Genomic DNA, 22,301 nt, shown 5'->3' with positions numbered 1-22,301 from the left:
CCTCAGGAGGGAAAATAAATGACAGATAAGTGCGAGTGACACACTAGAGTGATGCCGCTGTGTCAGAAACTCATGCATGTGTGTGTGATTTATGGAATATACCTGCTGGGAGACTTGGAGGTGCTCCCGGTGGATGACAGGGAGGCGCTGCGGCTGCTGCAACAGCTGCCTTGGCGCTGTGTGCTCCTTCTGGGGGTCTCAGCAGGGGATCTAAATGGACACCACAAAGGGACAAACACATTTGCACAAATACGAAGGAATTTGGATGCATGCATACACCAGAGGGACACACAAGCAGGAAGCGAACTCAGTCATCCATCTGATTGCGCGGAAAGCAGCGCAGGCAGAGCTGAAAACTTTTAGATCGAGCCAAGGGAGTAGTACAAAGCTGAAAACAAAAATCAATTGGTGCTTTCCACTCTTTTTAACATTCTGTGCCAAACTGAATCTGACATAAAAGACTCCAAAACACCAACTGACCCTCTCTTCGCAATGGAGTAATTCTGTAAAAGTTAAGTAGTTCTGACAGCTTCATATGTAAACAATATAAGATTTCTCTCGGAGTTGATGTGTGCCTCACCTCTTTTTCTGTTTGTTCTTGTTTTTGTGTTTGTCCTTTGGGCTGCCCGACCTGAAATAGTAATGAGACACTGGTGAAGAAAGATTTTATATTTAACATTATCACTCCCTATACTATGCTCCGGTTCGAATTTTAAATCAGACAACAAAAGAAGATTTGCATTTTGGCGCTGTGTTCAAGCTAGACCTCAGGTGTCAAACTCATGGCCGGGAGGCCAAATCTGGCCCACCACATCATTTTAAATGGCCCGCAAAAGCAACTCATGTATGTTCACTTTCGGTCTCTTTCTAAAATGCCAAAAAGGTCATTATACGTCCGTATGTAGGTTTGATACTACATTTTTTTTTAGACTAATACCAGGACAAGTATTCACTCTTGTGTACTATTAAGTATTTTTGATAAATTTAAATTAACACAATGGCAGATAATTGTGAAAAAGGGACCATTCTTTCTGACTCACCTAAGTATTGATGAATGGGTCAAACTGCCACTGTGTAGCAGCGCCAACTATCTGGCGAGGAGGGCTTATTCCATGTCAGATTTTTTTGGTGGCCAGTGTCAGCAGCCTGTCCCTTGAAATAAGGCCACTATCGGTCCGATAGCGATTACTGGTATCAGCGTTTGATATTCTCAATTTAGTCACAAGAGCAGTCTGGGGGAAAGCCTAACGATGTGGCCCACGACAAAAATGAGTTTGACACCCTTGATCTAGACCATTAATAACAACTTTGAGCACGAAATATTATGTAGATACACTCACTGGACACTGGATAATTTGATCCAAAACAAGGGCTGCATTTGGGGCAAAATATTAGAAACATATTTCTTAGAGATCGGAGAATATAATGGAATTTGTGTCCCCCATCAAGCTTTAAAATTAGGGGAAGGGAGGGGGAGTATTAGTTGACAAAGACATATTAGACATGCTCCACAAATTGTATCACCATAAAAATAGTATCATATAATGAACTCTGTAAATGTGTAGTGTACTGGAGACAGTAACAGTGGGTGACGATGCACTACAATGTGCAATTAAAATTGTTTGCCATTGTGAAACCAATAACAGTAAAATAAAGCACTGACTGTCCTTCATGTGTTGCATTTTTTCCAAATGGCAATGTTTTTTAGTTTCGTCTTTAACTTCTACCATGACGCAAATTACAACTTCACGTTTTTTTCTTTCATGAAATGACATGTTATGTTATATTTGTACACAATACTATATGTGAATAGTTCTAGTTCTCTTTTTCCACACACATACCTGTACCTCCTCTTTTTGCTGGAGCCTGATGCCGACCTGCAGAAGTAAACATGGTTATTATTATTAGACAGCTTCTTAAAGCAAAGTATTCATGAGTGTATGACAAGACAGATATTTTTAACCAGAACATGTATTTTACAATATTCTGTGCCACAATTTCTGACAGTGACTGACTTTTAATTAGCAGTAAGTCAAAGTGTCATTTCAAATAATGAGTACAGGATCATCTAACGGTGTCTGAAATTTAGTTTGCTCAAATTAGTGTAAAAGCATTGAACTTGGTCCCCAAACACTCGCATGTCTTTACATGCATGTGCAAAGACGGGGCCCTTTTATTAAGATCCAACTTCTTGATTTCTGTAGGATATACAATACATCAACCTTGTTTATTGACCCAGGCCTTCAATGACAGATCCCTGTCACACTCATTGCGGTTTCCATGGGGATTAGTTAACGTCTGTGGGAGATGTTGTTATTTTGCAGAGGAGACCCACACCTCCCCTGTTGATTCACACACCAAGAGTGTGCGTCAGAGCAACATCGCTAGAAAGGTGAAAGAGGGGTAATAAAACTGTCACAAGTGTGATGTACGAATTATTGTAGGTAGAATGAGGCTTTGTTCCGGAGAATTCATTCCACCGTTATTGAACAAAGGTGCACAATTAACCTGCCACAAGAGTGAAAGTACATGCCCCCCATCTCACAAATCTATTTTGAAAAGCTATTTATAACGCACACAAAGCTGTATGAATTCCGTGACATAATGATCATCAAGCACTGTACTGTACACTCCCTCCATTTCTGTCCTCATGTGCATCATAAAAGGGTGAATATCAACAAAGGAGGGTGTTTCTGGGGTGGAACCCTTTATGCGCTTCCCATGCGCCTCAGCCATACATTATTCAAGCATCAACGTGTGCACTGCAGCGCAGCTGTAGTGAGAAAATCTGGTGATAGAAGAGGAGGACAAATGGGACTCGGGCAGAAGGGGGCAGCTGAGAAATGGGGAACATTGGTGTTGTAGTATTTGGTAATATGGGAAGGCTGTGTCATTACAGTCATACATTTAATCCCACTTCTGAGAACTGGTGAAATTGGACAAACCAATTCTATAATTGGTGTGCATCTGATCATTTTACATATATCAAGTGTGTGTGAATGGACAGTTGTTTATATTATGTCCATGTGCTAATGCAGAGACACGTATTTTTAACGTGACTGTCCGTGAAAGGATAAACATTTGAATGAGTCTAAAAGGCGTCGTTTTGGCAACACATTCCCTTATAAATGCTCACATGTTAGTTAGGTAGTGAGTTAGTCTTAGGTCCACGTTGTAACTGTCTGCCGAACACAGTCCAAAGTTACAGCAATAGCGATAAGAAGGAATGATGACCACCTTATGTCGACGACTGTAAAAATGTGAACCAAAGAGGAATCCTCACCATTTCATTCGTCACATCCACAAAGTTTCCTTTCCTAATTTATTGACCTGCTTACTACCTTCTATTATTTATTTCCCTCCTCCTTTGCTTCTCATCTTATGTTTTACTTCCTCACCTTATTATTTTCCTGTACCTTACTCTCTTTCCTCTTTTTCATCTTCGCTTTTCCTTCCTTCCTTCCTTCCTTCCTTCCTTCCTTAGCATCTTTCTCTTGTCTTCACCTCTCTCTTCTCTGCCAAGGCAAATGGAAGCAACATTTGACAAACGCTTGAAAGGCCACTGTACTCAACAAGACGAGCAATCAAAGCTCTTGAGGGTTGGACTTTATTCCTGAGCATTAGGAGATTAAATGAAGACTCTCACACACACCTCATACCGTAATTTCTCAAAAATAATGCGAAAATCTTTCCATAAAAGTTAATAGAGCGCATTATATTTAGGTATGGATGAAAAATAAAAAAATACAATCACATTGTATAGTTGTATACAGGTACATAGAGTGGTAAAAAAAAAAGGTATACATATACATTTCGATATGATATTCGATGTCTTATGTTAAACATTTATATTTATTACAGTAATGTGCACCCCCAACCTGAAGTCTATGACCTCCTCAGGGATCTTGCATTTTACGATCGTTAGCGTAGCATGTTGGGATGATATGCTGTGGGAGCAAAATGGGATCACTGTTCATGGATTCAGGAGGCACCAGAACTGGACCAAGTCACCAAAGGTAGCTACAATGGATATTTTCAGATTGGAGATGAGCTCGATGTTGCTTTTGAAGTCTTGGCCAAGGATGTGTAATGTAGAAGATAAACTGCACAAATATTTAATGCAAAAAATGTTTAGGTCAAACAGTGCTAAAGATTTATTTAAGACTGTAATATGTGTTATCAACAGTATTAATAAAATGTTATGCCATCATTGAGCATTTATTTTAGTTGGTTGAGGGATTCTGTTCTGACAATTACAGGGACCAGGACAAGTGTGTCCTGTGGCCAGTCCTGAGAATATATTATATTATATATTGTTAGATAAGCACGTGCAGAATGATTATTATTAATGATTATTGTACCGCCAGTTTTTTGAAAAATATTACAAGTACAAACCTAACAAAATATAAATACAGATAATTCCCAATATTTCGAGCATATGGGTAGCAGCAAATTGATGGTGCGCATTGTACATTGGTAGAAGGGTTTTCCTGATTTTTTGGGGGGGTCAACTTTGGGGGTGCATATTATCCTTCAAGATGCATTATACTTGAGAAATTACGGTACATTCTTTATACACACACCTGTCACGTTTGTGTTTCTTGCTGCTCTTTTTCTTTTTCTCTCTACGAGAGGGTGATGAGCTGCCAAACCTATCGTTGGAGAGAAGGAAAGAAATGTGACCAGCCTTGGAATGGTGACAAACAGAATTTTGAATCTGAAATTGTGAATTTGTCCCATTTTTCGATTTAGAGGCTGTAGTGAGTCAAGGCCCCGGGAAAGGTGTAACATCTTATTGCACTTGAAGTTTGGATGCATTTTAACTTAATTTATGAATGGTGTAATGGGCAGAAGGTACAGATTTGGACTGAAGTTATCACTTGCAATAAAGCTTCTTGATGTCATCGTATCGGTCTCGGAAGAAAAATGACTCATGGGTCTCTGGTCATAGTGCGAACTGGTTGAAAGACCAGTGCGTCCCCGTACTCTAAATGTGCTTTACTAGCTGCTCATAAAGCAATATGGGAATACTCACTTCTTTGTGTATTTCCTAATCCTCACCTATGTGGCAGGTAGCAAGCAATATTTATGAATGTACGGTTATCACTAAAGGAGGAGAAAACATAACTAATGTAAGAACTAAAGAATCACCCAGTTTTCATGGCAACTTATCACAGTATGCAAGTTTGTTGCCAGCTAATGGAAAGCAAAGATATGTAGCCAAGCTTTTTGAACAAATCTATCCCCAAGTCCTCATTGATTAAATGCAACTTGCTTTGATATCAGATATAATATTCAATATTACATGTTTTCTGTGGCCACGATGAACAACTGCTTCGCACATCTGCCTCCCAGTTCTGAGGACCATTGTTCAAATCCGTCCTCACCTGTGTGGAGTTGGCATGTTCTCCATGTGCCTTTGTGAGTTTCCTCACGCAATCACTAAAACATTCCTGGTAGGGTCTCTAAATTTCTCATAGGCGTGAAAGTGAGTGTGAATGGTTGTCTGTCTATGAAATAACAACCCATTCATAAATGCTTTCGTGATCATTTTACACTGAAGCTTATATTGCAATATACAGCTCAATTGATACTGTGATGTGAATTACATGGCAGGAATCCCCTCCTGCAGTCTTATGCTTTGTTTCAAAATTGGCATACACCTATGTACAGTATATATCAAGGTTATTGACTATTTTAATATAATTACTACAAAATTCTTCAGTCATTTCATAAACCACTCAGAGCAGTATATTTCCACTCACCGACTTTTTCGGCGGCCAGATTTCTTCTTCTTTCTTTTCTTTGGACGGGGGGATGGAGAGCTGCTTGATTTCCTCTTTAATCTGAAATATCCACAAAAAGATAGAAGTAGACAAGTGAGTGGCTCTTCCTGGGAAAATCTAACAACGGAGAAGGTGAGAATCCAGTGGAACCTCAACAGTATTTTCCTATGCCGCTGGAGTTGTATCGATTGGGAATTTAATTCAAATGTACAGTGAAATGGTAACTCTACACTTGTTTGATGGCATTACAGATTCAGAAAGAACCAGCCACAACACAGGATGATAAGCCATCCTATTACACTACCATTTTAAAGTACCTTAAGTTAGGGTGGTGAAAACACCCCCCACCCCCCCACCCCCTTTTTTTTTTTTTAAACAGTTGTATTTTATTTATTTATTTATTCCATGTAGGAAAAGTTAATTTGTGATCACATGGTGTGGTAGTGTCCAAAGAAACTCAATTTACCCAGGCAGTTTTAACATTGAAGTGCAACATATCATTAAAGCAATGACCGCAAGACAACAATGTAAATAAACCACTACACTGAAATAAAAAGCTCTTGCAAGGAATTGAAGCCTTTTGCGTAAGTGGTAAACACCTTAGCATCCCTCTGCACCGTGTAATTTAAAACTGAGCACATAATAATAGGTATTTATCTTTGCGGCTACTATATCGCCTGCATCTCGAAACCCGTGTTACTATATCCATTGAAGTGAAGATAATGCATAGATGATTTAATTAATCACTTGAGTATTAACAGCAGGTCAACAAGTGAACATGAAAACAGTGCGCATCAATTGTGTGACTGACCTGTTATCACTGTGATAATCATCGGCGTAGTCTCCATCTTCATCGCCAGCCAACTCAGCATCATCTTCAGGGTAGTAGTGGATGTGGTTGACCCTGAATAGGGCAGCGGATGGTTAGGAATTTGGAGTCCTTGTTGAAAGTTAGTTAGGTCATGAAAAAAAGTCAATTCGTTTGTTTGACTTGTGGAGGCTATTAATTTTTTTACTGTGGATATTGCATGATATTGACCAGGAAGGAGGCATTACAATAGTAAAAATACGTTAAAAAAGATGCCATCGTGGGATCTGTTTTACTTGCAAGAATGCTCGATTTCAGCGGACAAAGTAAAAAAGGAAAAGGGTAAATGGATTAATATTACAAATTATGTACAGTATAGTTGGTGTCAGAATTTGGCCTTCAGATGACAGTATTTTGTGCCGTTTTTCTAAATATTTTGCTGAATTTTGATACGCTTGCACCGCCAAAAAAGAGCAAGCAGCAACTGAAACTTTCGAAATAATATATAAATACACAGATATACTGTATTTTGAGTGAGCCATTAAATTCCATTTTTCCATACAGTTTTGTTGTGTAAAACACACATTTTACACATTAGGTGCCGTCGCTTGGTCCGCCCGCCAGAAATCTATTGTGCTTATCAGCAAACAGAATTACACGCTGGGGTATCCATGTTTGCAGCGGGCTGCTTTTGTGCAAGTGTATACATATAATACGCTGCTGCTGACGGGCTTCACCTGTCAAAAGTTTGTATGTAAAATATATGTTGAATAAAACCTCCAACGGTAAGTAGATTGAAAGACACTGAGGCCGGTAATAGACCTGGGGGCATGATGGAGTTTGAACTGAACAATCATCAATAAGGATTGTATGATTGAGCTACTACTTCTATAAGGCATGCAAGCGTTATGTTGATTCAGGTGTGAATTGTACTGGGGCGTCTGTTGAAGTTTGACCTGTACTTTAGTGTTCATTTATTTTATTAATGAACTTAACCAAGAAATGTCATTCTGTTATCATGTGCTACCAAATGAGTTAGCACGTAATTTGAAGTCGGAAAATTGAGCATGCTTTCTTGTGCCGCATGATGAAATTATCCTACCCCGATGTGCCAACTACTTCATTGCAAGGCATCCATAACCCCGAATTTCAAATGCGATTTTCAGGGACTTCTTCGAGAATGAATACTTGAATTTACTCGAATCACTTAAGACATGAGCGGTTCCACTTTTCAATTAAAGTAAGGAAACCAAGCCTCCATAATGTCATGTTTCGACGGTTTGATTTGTCTGGGCAGAGGAACATCCTTTACGAGTACCTATAATGTGTTGTGCAGGCCTCAAGTGAGTGCTGAGGCTTGTAAAAGCGCAGGAGACAACAATCTTGGAAATTACAACTTTCTAAATTTTCCACATCGATGCTTTTACAGACAGGTTGTACACAATCAGGGTCTAAAATCCCAAAATGGACTCAGAAGGACGCAAATGTGAAAAGTTCCAAATTGCGTCCTCCTTCCCCACAGCTCTGTCCTTTTAATCAAGCCTCCTCTACGTGCATCTGCTTGCAGCACAACTCCTCCTGCCGTCGCTGCAGCAAGCCTCCGCATTTCACCGTGATCTGCTTAAATGTCAGCAGATACCAGCTGAGGTGCAGAGGCGGGAGAATCATTCATCGAGTTTGTAAGAGGGAAGCAAGGCGCCATTCGCAGTCATTACTTTGCAGACTGTGAGGTCACGTCACCACACTATACTGCCATTCTCCATCAATAAATAACTCCATCAGTAACACTAACAGTTTGAAGGACAACGTCAGAAGGGCTATAACAGCGACGTTCTACTGGTCTTTTAAAGTGGTAAAAATATAGAATAGTGGACAAAGTGGTTTGCATGTATGCCGCACAATTCACAAAGATGAGACAAATGCTAAAGAAAATGGATGAAACGATGGACAATGTCACCTTTAACAATACTGAGCTACCACGCTTGACACTTTAGTGGAAAAGATAATGAAGAAATACAACAAGAGTACATTTGTGCACCGCAATTCCTGACAGCATATAATGCAGCCCTATGGGGGCACAAACCAGTGCAATCTGTAGGCCGGTCCCAAGCCCGGATAAATGCAGAGGGTTGCGTCAGGAAGGGCATCCGGCGTAAAAACTGTGCCAAACAAATATGAGCGTTCATCTAAAGAATCCCATACCGGATCGGTCGTGGCCCGGGTTAACAACGCCCGCCCCCGGCACTGCTAACCTGCAGGGCGTCGGTGGAAATTCAGTTACTGTGGGTCGAAGACAAAGAAGAGGAGGAAACCGGATCCAGCGTCAGAAGAAAAAAGAGGAATGGACAGAGCCTACAACTGAGTGTAGGGACTTTGAATGTTGGGACTATGACAGGAAAAGCTCAGGAGTTGGTTGACATGATGATTAGGAGAAAGGTTGATATTCTGTGCATCCAAGAGAGCAGGTGGAAAGGTAGTAAGGCTAGAAGTTTGGGAGCAGGGTTTAAATTATTCTACCACAGAGTAGATGGGAAGAGAAATGAAGTAGGGGTTATTTTAAAGGAAGAGCTGAATGTCTTGGAGGTGAAAAGAGTATCAGATCGAGTGATGAGACTAAAATTTGAAATTGAGGGTGTTATGTATAATGTGGTTAGCGGCTATGCACCACAGGTAGGATGTGACCTAGAGTTGAAAGAGAAATTCTGGAAGGAACTAGATGAAGTAGTTCTGAGCATCCCAGACAGCGAGAGAGTTGTGATTGGTGCAGATTGTAATGGACATATTGGTAAAGGAAACAGGGGCGATGAAGAAGTGATGGGTAAGTACGGCATCCAGGAAAGGAACTTTGAGGGACAGATTGTGGTGGACTTTGCAAAAAGGATGGAGATGGCTGTAGTGAACACTTATTTCCAGAAGAGGGAGGAACATATAATGACCTACAAGAGCGGAGGTAGAACCACGCAGGTAGATTATATTTTGTGCAGACGATGTAATCTGAAGGAGGTTACTGACTGTAAAGTAGTGGTAGGGGAGAGTGTAGCTCGACAGCATAGGATGGTAGTATGTAGGATGATTCTGGTGGTGGGTAGGAAGATTAAGAAGACCAAGGTAGAGCAGAGAACCAGGTGGTGGAAGCTGAGAAAGGAAGAATGTTGTGCGGCCTTCCGGAAAGAGGTGAGACAGGCTCTCGATGGACAACCGAAGCTCCCGGAAGACTGGACGACGACAGCCAAGGTGATCAGAGAGACAGGCAGGAGAGTACTTGGTGTGTCATCTGGTAGGAAAGGGGAGAAGGAGACTTGGTGGTGGAACCCCATAATACAGGGAGTCATACAAGGAAAGAGATTAGCGAAGAAGAAGTGGGATACTGAGAGGACTGAGGAGAGGCGAAAGGAGTACATCGAGATGCGACGTAGGGCAAAGGTAGAGGTGGCAAAGGCTAAACAAGAGGCATATGAAGACATGTACACCAGGTTGGACACGAAAGAAGGAGAAAAGGATCTCTACAGGTTGGCCAGACAGAGGGATAGAGATGGGAAGGATGTGCAGAAGGTTAGGGTGATTAAGGATAGAGATGGAAATGTGTTGACTGGTGCCGGTAGTGTGCTAAATAGATGGAAAGAATACTTTGAGAAGTTGACGAATGAAGAAAATGAGAGAGAAGGAAGAGTTGAAGAGGCAAGAGTGAAGGACCAGGAAGTGGAAATGATTACTAAGGGGGAAGTCAGAAAAGACACTACAAAGGATGAAAAATGGAAAGGCAGTTGGTCCTGATGACATACCGGTAGAGGTATGGAAGCAATTTGGAGAGATGGCTGTGGAGTTTTTGACCAACTTATTCAACAGAATACTAGCGGGCGAAAAGATGCCTGAAGAATGGAGGAAAAGTGTTCCAGTTCCCATTTTTAAGAACAAAGGGGATGTTCAGAATTGTGGGAACTATAGAGGAATAAAGTTGATGAGCCACACAATGAAGTTATGGGAAAGAGCTGTGGAGGTATCTGCGAGCAACAGTATGGTTTCATGCCTAGAAAGAGTACCACAGATGCATTATTTGCCTTGAGGATGCTCGTGGAAAAGTACAGAGAAGGTCAGAAGGAGCTACATTGTGTCTTTGTGGATCTAGAGAAAGCCTATGACAGAGTACCAAGAGAGGAACTGTGGTACTGCATGCGTAAGTCTGGTGTGGCAGAGAAGTATGTTAAAATAGTACAGGACATGCATGATGGCAGCAGAACAATGGTGAGGTGTGCCTTAGGTGTGACAGAGGAATTTAAGGTGGAGGTGGGACTGCATCAGGGATCAGCTCTGAGCCCCTTCCTGTTTGCAGTAGTAATGGATAGGCTGACAGATGAGGTTAGACTGGAATCCCCTTGGACCATGATGTTCGCAGATGATATTGTTATATGCAGTGAAAGCAGGGAGCATGCAGAGGAACAATTAGAAAGATGGAGACATGCACTGGAAAGGAGAGGAATGAAGATTAGCCGAAGTAAAACAGAATATATCTGCGTGAATGAGAGAGGTGGAGGAGGAAGAGTGAGGCTACAGGGAGAAGAGATGGCGAGGGTGGACGACTTCAAATATTTACGGTCAACAATACAGAGCAATGGAGAGTGTGGTCAGGAAGTGCAGAAACGGGTCCAAGCAGGTTGGAACAGCTGGCGAAAGGTGTCTGGTGTGTTATGTGACAGAAGAGTCTCTGCTAGGATGAAGGGCAAAGTTTACAAAACAGTGGTGAGGCCGGCCATGATGTACGGATTAGAGACGGTGGCACTGAAGAAACAACAGGAAGCTGAACTGGAGGTGGCAGAAATGAAGATGTTGAGGTTCTCCCTCGGAGTGAGCAGGTTGGATAGGATTAGAAATGAGCTAATTGGAAGGACAGCCAAAGTTGGAGGTTTTGGAGACAAGATTTGAGAGAGCAGACTTCGATGGTTTGGACATGTTCAGAGGCGAGAGAGTGAGTATATTGGTAGAAGGATGCTGAGGATGGAGCTGCCAGGCAAAAGGGCGAGAGGAAGACCAAAGAGAAGGTTTATGGATGTGGTGAGGGAAGACATGAGGGCAGTTGGGGTTAGAGAGGAAGATGCAGGAGATAGGCTAAGATGGCAAAAGATGACACGCTGTGGCGACCCCTAACGGGACAAGCCGAAAGGAAAAGAAGAAGAAGAATTCCTGACAGCATATGAAATAGAATGAAATCAATGTATCATTTTTTTTGGGTGTGGGGAGGGGGCTTTTCCAAATAATCGAAATGATGTCTATGCCTCTGTTGCATCACTACTGGTTTCAAGATGCATTCTCAAAGGCTGGAGGAGGGAAAAAAATGACTTACACTGGTTGTGAACCATCTCTGGTGATGACCCCCTCTTTGTCCATCAGCATTTGTCTGAAGGTGCTGACTTTCTGTCGAATCTCCTCCTCTGTGTACCTGAGCACGGACGAGAAGAAACAACAATGAGTCAGAAATGAGGACTCTGCAGATATGTTGGGCTTTCAAGGCGAACAAGGAAGAAGATATCCGGAGAAGGCTGTGTGAATGTCAACGAACCCAGCGCCACGTTCTTGGCTTAACAATGTCAAAATAATTGATGAACATTTTACATCCTGATTCCATGTTATCCAAACTACACTTGAATGAGTTATGCTTTATACCTGAAATGTTTCTTCCTTAGCTTCCATAGCTGACTGTTATGTGATATTAAACGAGAAAGTACAACTTGATAATATGCAGAGGAGGAGTGGACATGCTGAATTAGAGAGAAGGCAATGTAGAGTGCTGTATTACCACGTTAAATTTAATATGATCCATTAATAATTCTCCTCTTTAGTTGCAAAACCGTCAGGAGATGGACAAAGACAAAAAAAAAAAAAAAAAAACATCAAACCCTCTTAAAATGCTCCATGCAACTTCTTACAACAGGACAGATAACTCTCCAAGGTAAAGAATTTGTTGTGCCTCACTGCACAAGCGTGACTGCAGCAGTCACGTTACGTCCGTTCTGTTTGGCCTACAAAAGATAGACATGCAGGTCAGCGCATGTCAGCACAGGGCACCGCACACCCGACATTGATGCTGGTGTAGTCAGATCATCCTCCCCGCATTCTGCCCTTGTAGGTCCAGTAATGAGCTCTAATGAGAAAGAGGGAAGCACGAAAGGAGAGAAAGGCAGGGAGAGAATTATAAAGATGTAAAAATGTGGCCACGAGCCAGATGTTACACAATGGGGGGGACTGCTGATTGCTATCAGCTTTATTCAGCATGAACTCCTCTGTAGTGCTTTTACATGTGATCGGGTCTCACGTGACACATGGGAGGGAATGTGGAGGCAGAATGAAGCTAAACTTTTCAAGTTTTCTGAATAGAAAAAAAAACAAAACAACGCAGGACAGTGAGTGGGGCTCTGTGTCAAGTCTCAAGCCGCCACGTTAGTTACGTAAAGTTTATTTGTTAAGCGCACATTGGATTGCTTTCAATAACAATTGTAATGGTAACGGCATTCAATCAGTTTTTACATTATTTTGATTGTTGCTGGTTTTAGATTGATTATCTGGATTCAGGGATTTGCGGCTGTCAAGGATTATCACCAATTCGAATTTGTGCTGAGTCTGCCTGGAGGTTTTGCTTGGGGTTCCCCTTCAATCAAATGGGTGAAGAGGGATTTGATATGATCACATTAAAGTCAGGCAAACAAGAATTGTATTTTTCCGGCTCCTATTTGCAGGGGAACTTTTCAAAATGTTATCAAAGGATACTCAAATATTTAGATAATTATTAAATAATAATTAGATCAAATGTTGGAAACACATGATCTGATCTTCTACGGCGATGATGAGAAAGATGAGCTCAATATTGGGGCAAATGTAAGTACATTTACATGGCAACAACCATCAAACAATGATGTAATCGAAACGATACCTTTTTGTAAGGAATTGCAACAAAAATGAAAATGAATGAAAAATGAGGTCAACAGAAAGTACACGTAGGAAGGGAGCATCAACTGCTCATCCTCGCGGACAATACTTTATTTCAATTCCCTTTCTCAGCACATACTGTATGTGATTTGTTAATTGGAATGTCGGCAATGCTGAATTGCTATACTATCGGATACATTTCGAACCAAAACACACAAACGGGCATTCAAAAATAACCCAATATAGGCATTAAATAGGAATTGTGCACCGTGTCCCTTCAGCAATCTAACTGCAAAAGGACCAGGTCTGCGATGTCTTGTGAATTAACCAGTGGTTCATTTCAGAGTAGAAAATTGATGTTTACTTTTCGGGGATTTAAAAAGAAGCCGATACCGTGTAGTTCGAGCTGCAGCCACCATCATATTGACAGTGTGGAGAATGAGATTAGCACGAGAGTGATGGAGAGTTGCAATAGCTGGAAGATGGCCCAGCAGCTCTGACAGCACCATCAGGTCTCGCTGTGGGCCAATCTCTCAACCCAGCAGTTTGTCAGCCCAGCACAATAGAAAACCGAGACACTTAACTTTATATTCATGGCTTCCGTGCACAGCACACGAGACATTACCATGTTAGGTGCTTTTTGACATTTTACAACAGCCTTTGCAGCCTTTCCGCTTAAACCAAGGTGATTGAAGGAGGGGGTGTTTTTGTGAAAGGCTCAAAAAGCAGAAAGGAGACAAAAGATGCGTTTTCTCCAAGATGACATCCTGCAGAGTTTTCCACTTGACACTGTCGGGATCACAGAGGCGTTAGCATCTTTTTGCTTGCAAAGAGATTGTACACCAGGAAGGGAAAGTGCCGTGTATTCACAATTGTCTGTAATCAAGCTGGATTGTGACTAAAGTTTGCTTCATTTACTTTATACTGCATTAATACCGCCTGCACTTCAAGTTTCTCATAACTCGCTATCAAGTCAAGGGCAAAGGACCTGAATTGAGTTTTTGTTCATGTCCAAATTAGTGCTAGCTAACAGTGGTAGCTTCCGATGAGGTGGAAGTGGGGGATATTTGTATTTGGCAAAGTGTTCACTTCATGCGCCGCATACGTGGATCCGTGCACAAATCGACAAGAGTAATTCAACTACTTGGGGATGAGGTGTTGGAGTCATGAATCCTGCGTGTGCTGTTCCAGGACATCTACAAGGAAGACAAATTACTTCGTAGTTGAGACTGAATCAATAGTGCCGCTGCTAGACGCAGCCAAGTACTGCTTAACTATTTTCTCTCAAATATGTTATGTCAGCATTAATTGACAATAAAGTCCATGATCAGCCACTTTTCAAATTAGTAATAAATGGATTAAACAATTATTATGCTCATTACTTTTTCATAAAAAGACTTGGTATAGGGCATCTTGTGAAGATGACTATGTAATGGAGTGAAATCATTACGTTTATGTGATTTATTTATTTTTTAAATCTGTGGCTGTAAAAAGAAACACTGCAGTTATTGCTGGAGGCTAATTGTGATTATTACAATTTGTTGTTTTGGCATTGGCTCTTTCCTGAAAGCTATTAATATATTGCGGTATAATTTCAGAATTGCCTCCGCAAATGCAATTATTATTTTTTTCAACTGTTATATTGTGATGCCAAAGACCGATTAATTGAACTGTTTGGATATCCAGATAATTAAAACTTTGTATGGGTTCCCTGGAACAGCAGTTTCTCACACTTCTTCAAGCCGTGGGGGTAGCAGGGTATCTTTAAGCAAATAAGATAGGATAGAGGAGGCGGGTATAGACTTTAAATCTACCCGACTGTGGCACTCGATTTTGCATGTGTATGTCTATGCAAGTTCTGGGTTTAGGTTAGCAGGCGACATTAAAACATCCTATTGGTGATTTGAACAGACAGCAAGACAAGAGACGCCGATTAGAGTGTGGCGCTTGCTTTCAAGCTCACCATAACAAATGGCTACAATTAAAGAAAGTGATTGCAGTAATTTGACATCACAGAGCAATTGCAGATTATCTCCCCTAACTAACATTCCTATAAAATAAAGAGGAAATGCGCTCCTCAGACTGTGTTCACGCTATTAGCCTTCCATTAAGTGTGTGTTCTCGTGCATGTGTTATCTGTGTGTTTTGTGAGAACGCTGCTTCCACAAGTTGAGCCCAGGGACTGTTGTGCATCCATTAAATAGTGTGGCCATCAATTCTGCCGCAGTGTGGTTAGTGAGATTGACAGACGGCGGAAAGACAGGAGGACAACGTGAACGCCCCCAGATTTCTATTTCAGGGTCCAAAATAAAATAAACAGAGCGCTGCTGTATAATAGTTTCACCCTCAAATGGAGAGCTTCCCCCCCGATTCTGTTTGAATTCAGCACTGAACACACTACATGTTTAGTGTTAAGCACATACTGATATTAACACAAATATTATTGCTTGGCTCATGCTTGTATTTGTTTCTATTAGCTTCAATACAAGCTGTGTTGGAAAAGTTCCAGGACTTGAGTTACAAAAGATACATTTCAAAGACAAATTACAAGCTATGACTTTTCCTCTCCCATCTGGGTCAGTCGTCCAACCATCTTGCGGTGATTGCTGTGTTATATGCATGAGAAGTGGCAAGAGTTGACTGCTTCGCCATGACGACACGCCTACTCACGAAGAACACCCTTGCCGTTGCGCCTGTGCAATCTCACTACTCACCTGTGGAATTTTTTTCTTCTTTCCTGACCCCAAAAGGGGAACTGTTCCGAATACGAAGAAGACATCAAGAAGTCAAGTTGTAGTACAGTGAAAGTTTGGAACTTTCTTTGAGAATTAATGATAGATATGTTTATTGTACCATAAAATATGCAAATATACTGTACATACAAAGGCAGACGCGCAAAGTAATATAGTGGAATATTAGGTTACGGATGACTCTTTTTGCAAAGAATTCAGATTACGTACAAAATTTTATTTTTAGAATGTTAACGGTCTTGGTCCAGACGAATGGAAGGATCAAGTTGTGCTTCTCCTCGTGCTGCGTGATGATACTTCTCTGTGCATAACACTTGGTTTTCAGGTGAAAACTAGATGTCGCTGCAGCGTAAGGCAGAAATCTGTTCGATGCATACATACTACATAAGCCACTGATAGTGTGTGTTGCTAGAAAAAGGTTGATATTACTATGTGTGGCTAATTCCAATGAATATGTAGATATAGTGCATATACAAGCATAATCAATTATGGTGAAATGAATTCTTGTATGACAAATAATGCATTGTTATTACTGTATATGGCGAATGAAGAATGTGCTTGCCACGTAGAAAATGTGCTTAGCGAATGGATTCTTAATCTTCCATTTTCCTTCTTTGGTTCCATTAAATGTGTGCAAAAGGAGGGCTGAGTGCACATTTGCAGATGGACATGAGCTTTGTGAAAACACACAATATAAGGTTAGGTTCATGTGTCTAAAGTGCAAGGTGCTGTGAGCAGCGCTCATTACCGAGCTGGATAACGACTCGGCCGCCACAGGGCAGTTAATCACGCGTCATCACTATGCCTCAATTAAACACCCCGCAATATACTTTACATTATTCTGAGAACTCATTGAGCTGGAAGTCAATCAGCTATCATAAGACAATATACAACAATTAGGAAACAACACATCAGTGCACATCAGGAGCAAGAAAACAAACGCCACTTAAAAGTATTTGCAGAACACTCCTACTTGGAATCAAAGCAGAGACTGGTATTGAATAAATGACTGAGACTGAATGAGTGACTAATGTCGCTAAATCACTTGGGCTAACTTGTTGACAAACACCACCAAACACTATGATCAACTTGAGCGATGGTAGCTTATAAGTGATTTCAATAAATAAACGCCCAGGCCAACCATTCAGGAAAAACTGTGTGGGCTGCAGTGACACTAAACTTCAAGTAGGGAGCTGAAAAATGTTATCCTGTCGGCCTAAATTGGCCCAGGCCAAGCGCTTGAGAGCCCGGACATAAATGTAGAAAAGCAGTCATAAGGACTGGGGTTCCAAGGCTCCCCGTAGAGGTATAAAATATAATTCATGTTCGCCTAAGTGATGTAGATCTAAAGTGAGAAAATTGCTGTGCAGCTACAGTATGCTGTTTTGCAGGAATAAGTGGTGAAAAGAGTTTTGCTTATCCGTTTTTTTAATTGGTACATGTTGATTTAATTGTCTCGACTGCTCACATGAGACAGCTGCGCTGCTAAAGTGAGCCATTGCTGTCATGGCAAGAAATATGCTGTGAAAATATTGTAGCTTTATCATTTTTCATCCTTGGTGTATTCTGATGGCAGACATGTGAAAAAGGCATGTCACAACTTATGGCACATTTCAACCACAGTATGTAGGACAAGCCCTGCACACAACTCAGAATGAGGAAGTGATCTAAGATTGCCATGCTACAGAGACACTTCCTCCAATTTATTCCTTTAATAACCAACGGCAATGTTGCCTGCAGCTCCAAAGCAGTGAATTGACCACTATGAATACTAAGGCTCTCTATAGGTTCCTTTCTTGTGACCAGTACTCTTGAGGTCCCACCCCCATCCTAATACTTCATTGAGGCCTCAGTCGACACAATGGCTCAGATATGCCAGTCTGGCACCAGCCATCCTCTTAATTGTGTCCCAAGCCTGGCATGTCTCCACTTCTCTATCCCAATTCCTGTTGTCACACTGTTACAAGGGCACATTAGAATAACTTGGGAGGAGGTGGTCTAAGGACATGGGGGAAGATGGGAAGATTTCAATTCTTACAGCCAAACAAGATGGCCTCAGTTAAGCTAGAGCGTTAATGCTGAGCTGAGTGGTTACTGTCCTTCAAAGTGAGTGTTCGCCAGAGTGACCTAAGCAGTATGAAGAGTAAGCGGAGTCCATATTTCCTCTGAACTGTTCGACAGGTCCACCAGTCCTTGACATTACTGTTAAACATTTTCCCTCTTCCGATCAATGTCAACAAAGGCCTCATTGTGAAATATAATGGCCAACTATGATGCGTCAAGTGATATTTTTTCAAAACGGTCAGATCTGCCGTGAATGATAGCTCTGATTGCAAATGTTTATGTGTGCTCAAGACTGAGTTCAGCTCAGCCATGGAATTTGTGACAGTGATCATGAAATTCAATGTACGCCATTTGAAAGCAACCTGATGTTTGTGTTGTTGCCAGACACAAACACAGCTGGTTGTGTCGAGTGTTTGTAAAATGTCTCACAAGTCATCCATCACAGCAAAAATGGCGAGGCAATGTAGTTTCCAGATAAAATAACGGTTAGCCTAGCATCTTCTACAGTATTTTTTTTCTACTGCTTTTACTTGGGATTACTGAACAAACTTACCCTTGCTCTTCCATCATCTCTTGGAGCTCCATACATTTCAGTTCTACCCTCCTCTTCCTGTCGTGGTCCAATATCTCTCTTTGGGGCTTTTTCACTAAGACCGGCTCGGATTTGGTCTCTTCCTCCTCTCCATCTGGTTGTTCTTCCTCAGTTTTTCCTTGTAGGGCTGTTGTTGGTGTCTGGCGCCCTCCTCCCGTTGTTGCCCCCATCTCTGTTCCCCCCCTGGGGACGAGTGGCTTGGTCAGTCCATTTGCACCATCCTTGGGAGAAGGTACCCTTGCTGCATCGTACATGATGACTGTAGTCTGTGGCGACACAGAGGACGAATTGTTAATTCAGCACTTTGGCTGTCAAAACTAATCTACGCATTTTCTTATTATTATTTATGAGGATATGAGTTGAGTTCTGAGGAATCTACACCGAAACAATCGTATCATAATAATACAGGAAAACAGCAGCGCAGACATCTGCCAAGGCTAATACATTTGTTCAATGAAAAATCAATGCCAGAATGGCTACAATCCAGAAGCTCCAAACAGTAAATTTTCATAGAAAGCTACAACCTTATCTGGATACAGAGGATCAAAATGTATTCAGATCTTATAAAGGCACAACAAATTACCACCCGATGTGCTAAGGTTTTACAGAGACAGAAGCTTGTATATCATAAGCAATACACGATTGTCAGCATGTTAAACCGGATTTTTCATGCATATTTTTTTTTTTACTGCAGATCCACTTAGAGGTGGTTATCAAATAAAGTCTGGATAATGTCCCCTCAACGTATCTTTGGGCTTAATTTATATTTAAGCATGTGGGGAGTTTGCATGTTCTCCCCGTACCTGCGTGGGTTTTCTCTGGGAACTCCGGTTTCCTCCCAAACCCCAAAACACTAATTGGAGACTCTCAATTGCCCATAGGTGTGATTGTGCAAGCGATTGTTGTCTGTCTCTGTGTGCCCTGCGATTGGCTGGCAACCAGCCCAGGGTGTACCCCGCCTCATGCCCAATGACAGCTGGGATTGGCTCCAGTACTCCTGCGACCCTTATGAGCATAAGCAGCTAAGAAAATGGATGGATGTAAATTCTGCCTCCGGTGCACACCTGCAATGGTTTTAACGTACCAGTAAGCCAGAACATAATGTAAATGCCAAACGACACACCAGAGGCGAACCCTTTTGTGATTTGATGTTAAGTTCCCATGACAAGCTGCAGGATTTCTGTCTGAACTGAGCAGCAAATCAGAATGATGTGCAAACACATCAAAAACAACACTGGATTCACCCTCCACATAGACATGCATGACTCACAACAGCACTGGCAGCGACCATGCTCTTTTCAGACCAACAAACTGGTGAGCAGTCCTACCAAATACCATAAATGTAATTTGGCAGCAATGTTTTATGCCCATGTCAGTTAGTGACAAGAGACGATGTGCAAAGTGTGTCTTTGCTTATAGATGTCAGCCACATTTCTACCTCGTCTGAAGGCAAACATGTTTGCTTGAATAATGAATTTCCTCTATTTATCATTTGAGCTGTAATGAAAGCATTACTTCGCTGCAGAATCACAAATGGTACATTCTTGTAATTTTATATGTGCTGAGTAAATCACAATACTTGCTTCCCCAACCTATTCAGGGTGTTCCCCGCCTCTTGCCTGAAGATAACTGGGATAGGCTCCGGCACTTCTGTGACCCCTGTGAGGATAAGGGGCTCAGGAAATGGATCAATCTATGCTTTTTCTCCCTCTTATGTAACTGTTTAAACTTGACAGAGTTCTGCACACTTCTGTCTTCCTTTCTCCTTTTGGAAACTTGTAGTTGCATTGCTGATGAGAGCAAGAGGTTGTTATTTTTACCAGGGATGCAAATTCATCTAGTAAAGTGGCACAGGGACATTTTCGATCAAGATTAATTGTCCTATTAAGTACAGCGTGGAAAATGTTTGAGAAGAGAAAGGCCTTCATGTACCCGTGAGTCTTCCTTCTCTCCCACTGCAAATCTAATGGCTTCATTTTTCATTGAAGAGCCACAGATGAGAAGCTGAGTCACTTAATCATTGTCAGAGGGTTGAAGACACCGGGCAGGGAGGGTAAAACCAGGCTGCCACGTTATCTTACCTCAGGTTTTGTGTGTGAGCAGTTGATGTTGTGTCTGCATGTGGAAGTCTGACTTGTAATAGCAATGCTGCTGTCTGCAAAGGCGCATTAGCTCTGGGTGGGGTGACTCAGCCTTCAGCTGACAGAACAGGTGGTAGGACAGCAGGACGTACTACACCATAAATTAGCACTTGATATTCTGTGACAATGTTTTCTCACACGCACTTGATCATCACGAACATTCTTCTGGTGAAAGGATGTATATTTACATAACTTTTTAGGGGGGGGGGTCAATATTGCTTGGAAGAAGCAGCTCTTCTCCATATAATTGGCACTAAACCAACCATTATCAACACACACACACACACACACACACACACACTAACATGACAGGCTGTCTGTAAGGAAAAGAAAACCCCCTCGGAACATGGTCAGACATGAAACCACAGAGCTAAAGTTAAATCACGCAAGGTGTCTCATTATAATAATGGAACTGCTACAACTTACGGTGAGACAAATTGACATTAAAAAATGTATCTCTTTTTTTTTTTTTTTGCATTGTGTTACAAATGACATTAGAAAGTGAGCTGAAAGCAATGTGTACGAGGTTATCTGCAGTGCTGAATTAATGGGGGCTTCAAACTTTTTTTTCTGTTAGTATTACAAGGATCTGCAAAAGTGTCACATTTTAAAACATACTGTTTCTAATTAGTCACAATGAGGGTGACGTGTTTGTATGGATGTTTTGTAGTTAATGCACGTATTGGTGAGCAAGTCATGTCACGGGGGTGACTTTGTATCTAAAATTGTTTAAATTCTCAATATGCGCATACTGTATTTCAAATTAATAGTAACATAGTTCTGTATACATTAGGGCTTATTGTTGTGGGACAAAGGAAAGTGAGCGAGTAAAGGTAAACAAATACATTCATGTTGCAACACATTTTGCACAATATAGCCAACAATTGTTTAGTTAAAACAAATCAAAAGATGTCTTTTTATTGGCTTTTTGAAATGCATCCCATTTTTTTCCGACTGCTGCTGCTAAAAGAAGAGCTGACTTGAAGCCTTGGAGGCATTTTCTTCAATTAAGGCTAACTCTTAAAGCTCCAATCCCGCTCTCCCCAAGCCTCATTGTCCTTCGGTCATAGCACGCTTACCCACTCAGTGCTTGTGTGATTGAATTACAGTGTTTGAATGACATCCTTTAACTTCAGGGTGGAAGGAACAGTGTCTTGACCTTGACTGAGGATGGCAAAAACAACAGTTTATTTCTATTGTTCCTGATTTGAGTTTATCCCTAAATGTTTTCCTTAAGAAAGA

The 22,301-nt window shown here is 41.4% G+C and overlaps 1 protein-coding gene across 5 annotated transcripts in view; it reads right to left on the bottom strand.

Moving 5' to 3' along the window:
• The window catches only part of srrm3 (serine/arginine repetitive matrix 3), a 73,860-nt gene that overhangs the window by 19,415 nt on the left and 32,144 nt on the right, over positions 1 to 22,301 (bottom strand). For 4 of the 5 annotated variants that reach the window (XR_009792422.1, XR_009792423.1, XM_061802751.1 and 1 more), the window contains exons 2-9: positions 18,880 to 19,184; positions 11,933 to 12,028; positions 6,598 to 6,690; positions 5,766 to 5,846; positions 4,584 to 4,652; positions 1,842 to 1,877; positions 581 to 631; positions 103 to 210 (exon numbers count right to left, since the gene is read on the bottom strand). Coding sequence is in view for 3 of the 5 variants with exons in the window: in XM_061802749.1 (XP_061658733.1) it covers positions 103 to 210; positions 581 to 631; positions 1,842 to 1,877; positions 4,584 to 4,652; positions 5,766 to 5,846; positions 6,598 to 6,690; positions 11,933 to 12,028; positions 18,880 to 19,184 (839 nt within the window). In the remaining 2 variants the exon portion in view is untranslated. The remainder of the gene's footprint in view (positions 1 to 102; positions 211 to 580; positions 632 to 1,841; positions 1,878 to 4,583; positions 4,653 to 5,765; positions 5,847 to 6,597; positions 6,691 to 11,932; positions 12,029 to 18,879; positions 19,185 to 22,301) is intronic. The other variant, XM_061802750.1, reaches the window with a different exon arrangement.

This window comes from Syngnathoides biaculeatus, chromosome 18, assembly GCF_019802595.1.
Source record: "Syngnathoides biaculeatus isolate LvHL_M chromosome 18, ASM1980259v1, whole genome shotgun sequence".
Lineage (NCBI taxonomy): Eukaryota > Metazoa > Chordata > Actinopteri > Syngnathiformes > Syngnathidae > Syngnathoides > Syngnathoides biaculeatus.
The sequence above is the reverse complement of the archived record's forward strand: the minus strand, read 5'-3'. Positions and strand labels throughout refer to the sequence as shown.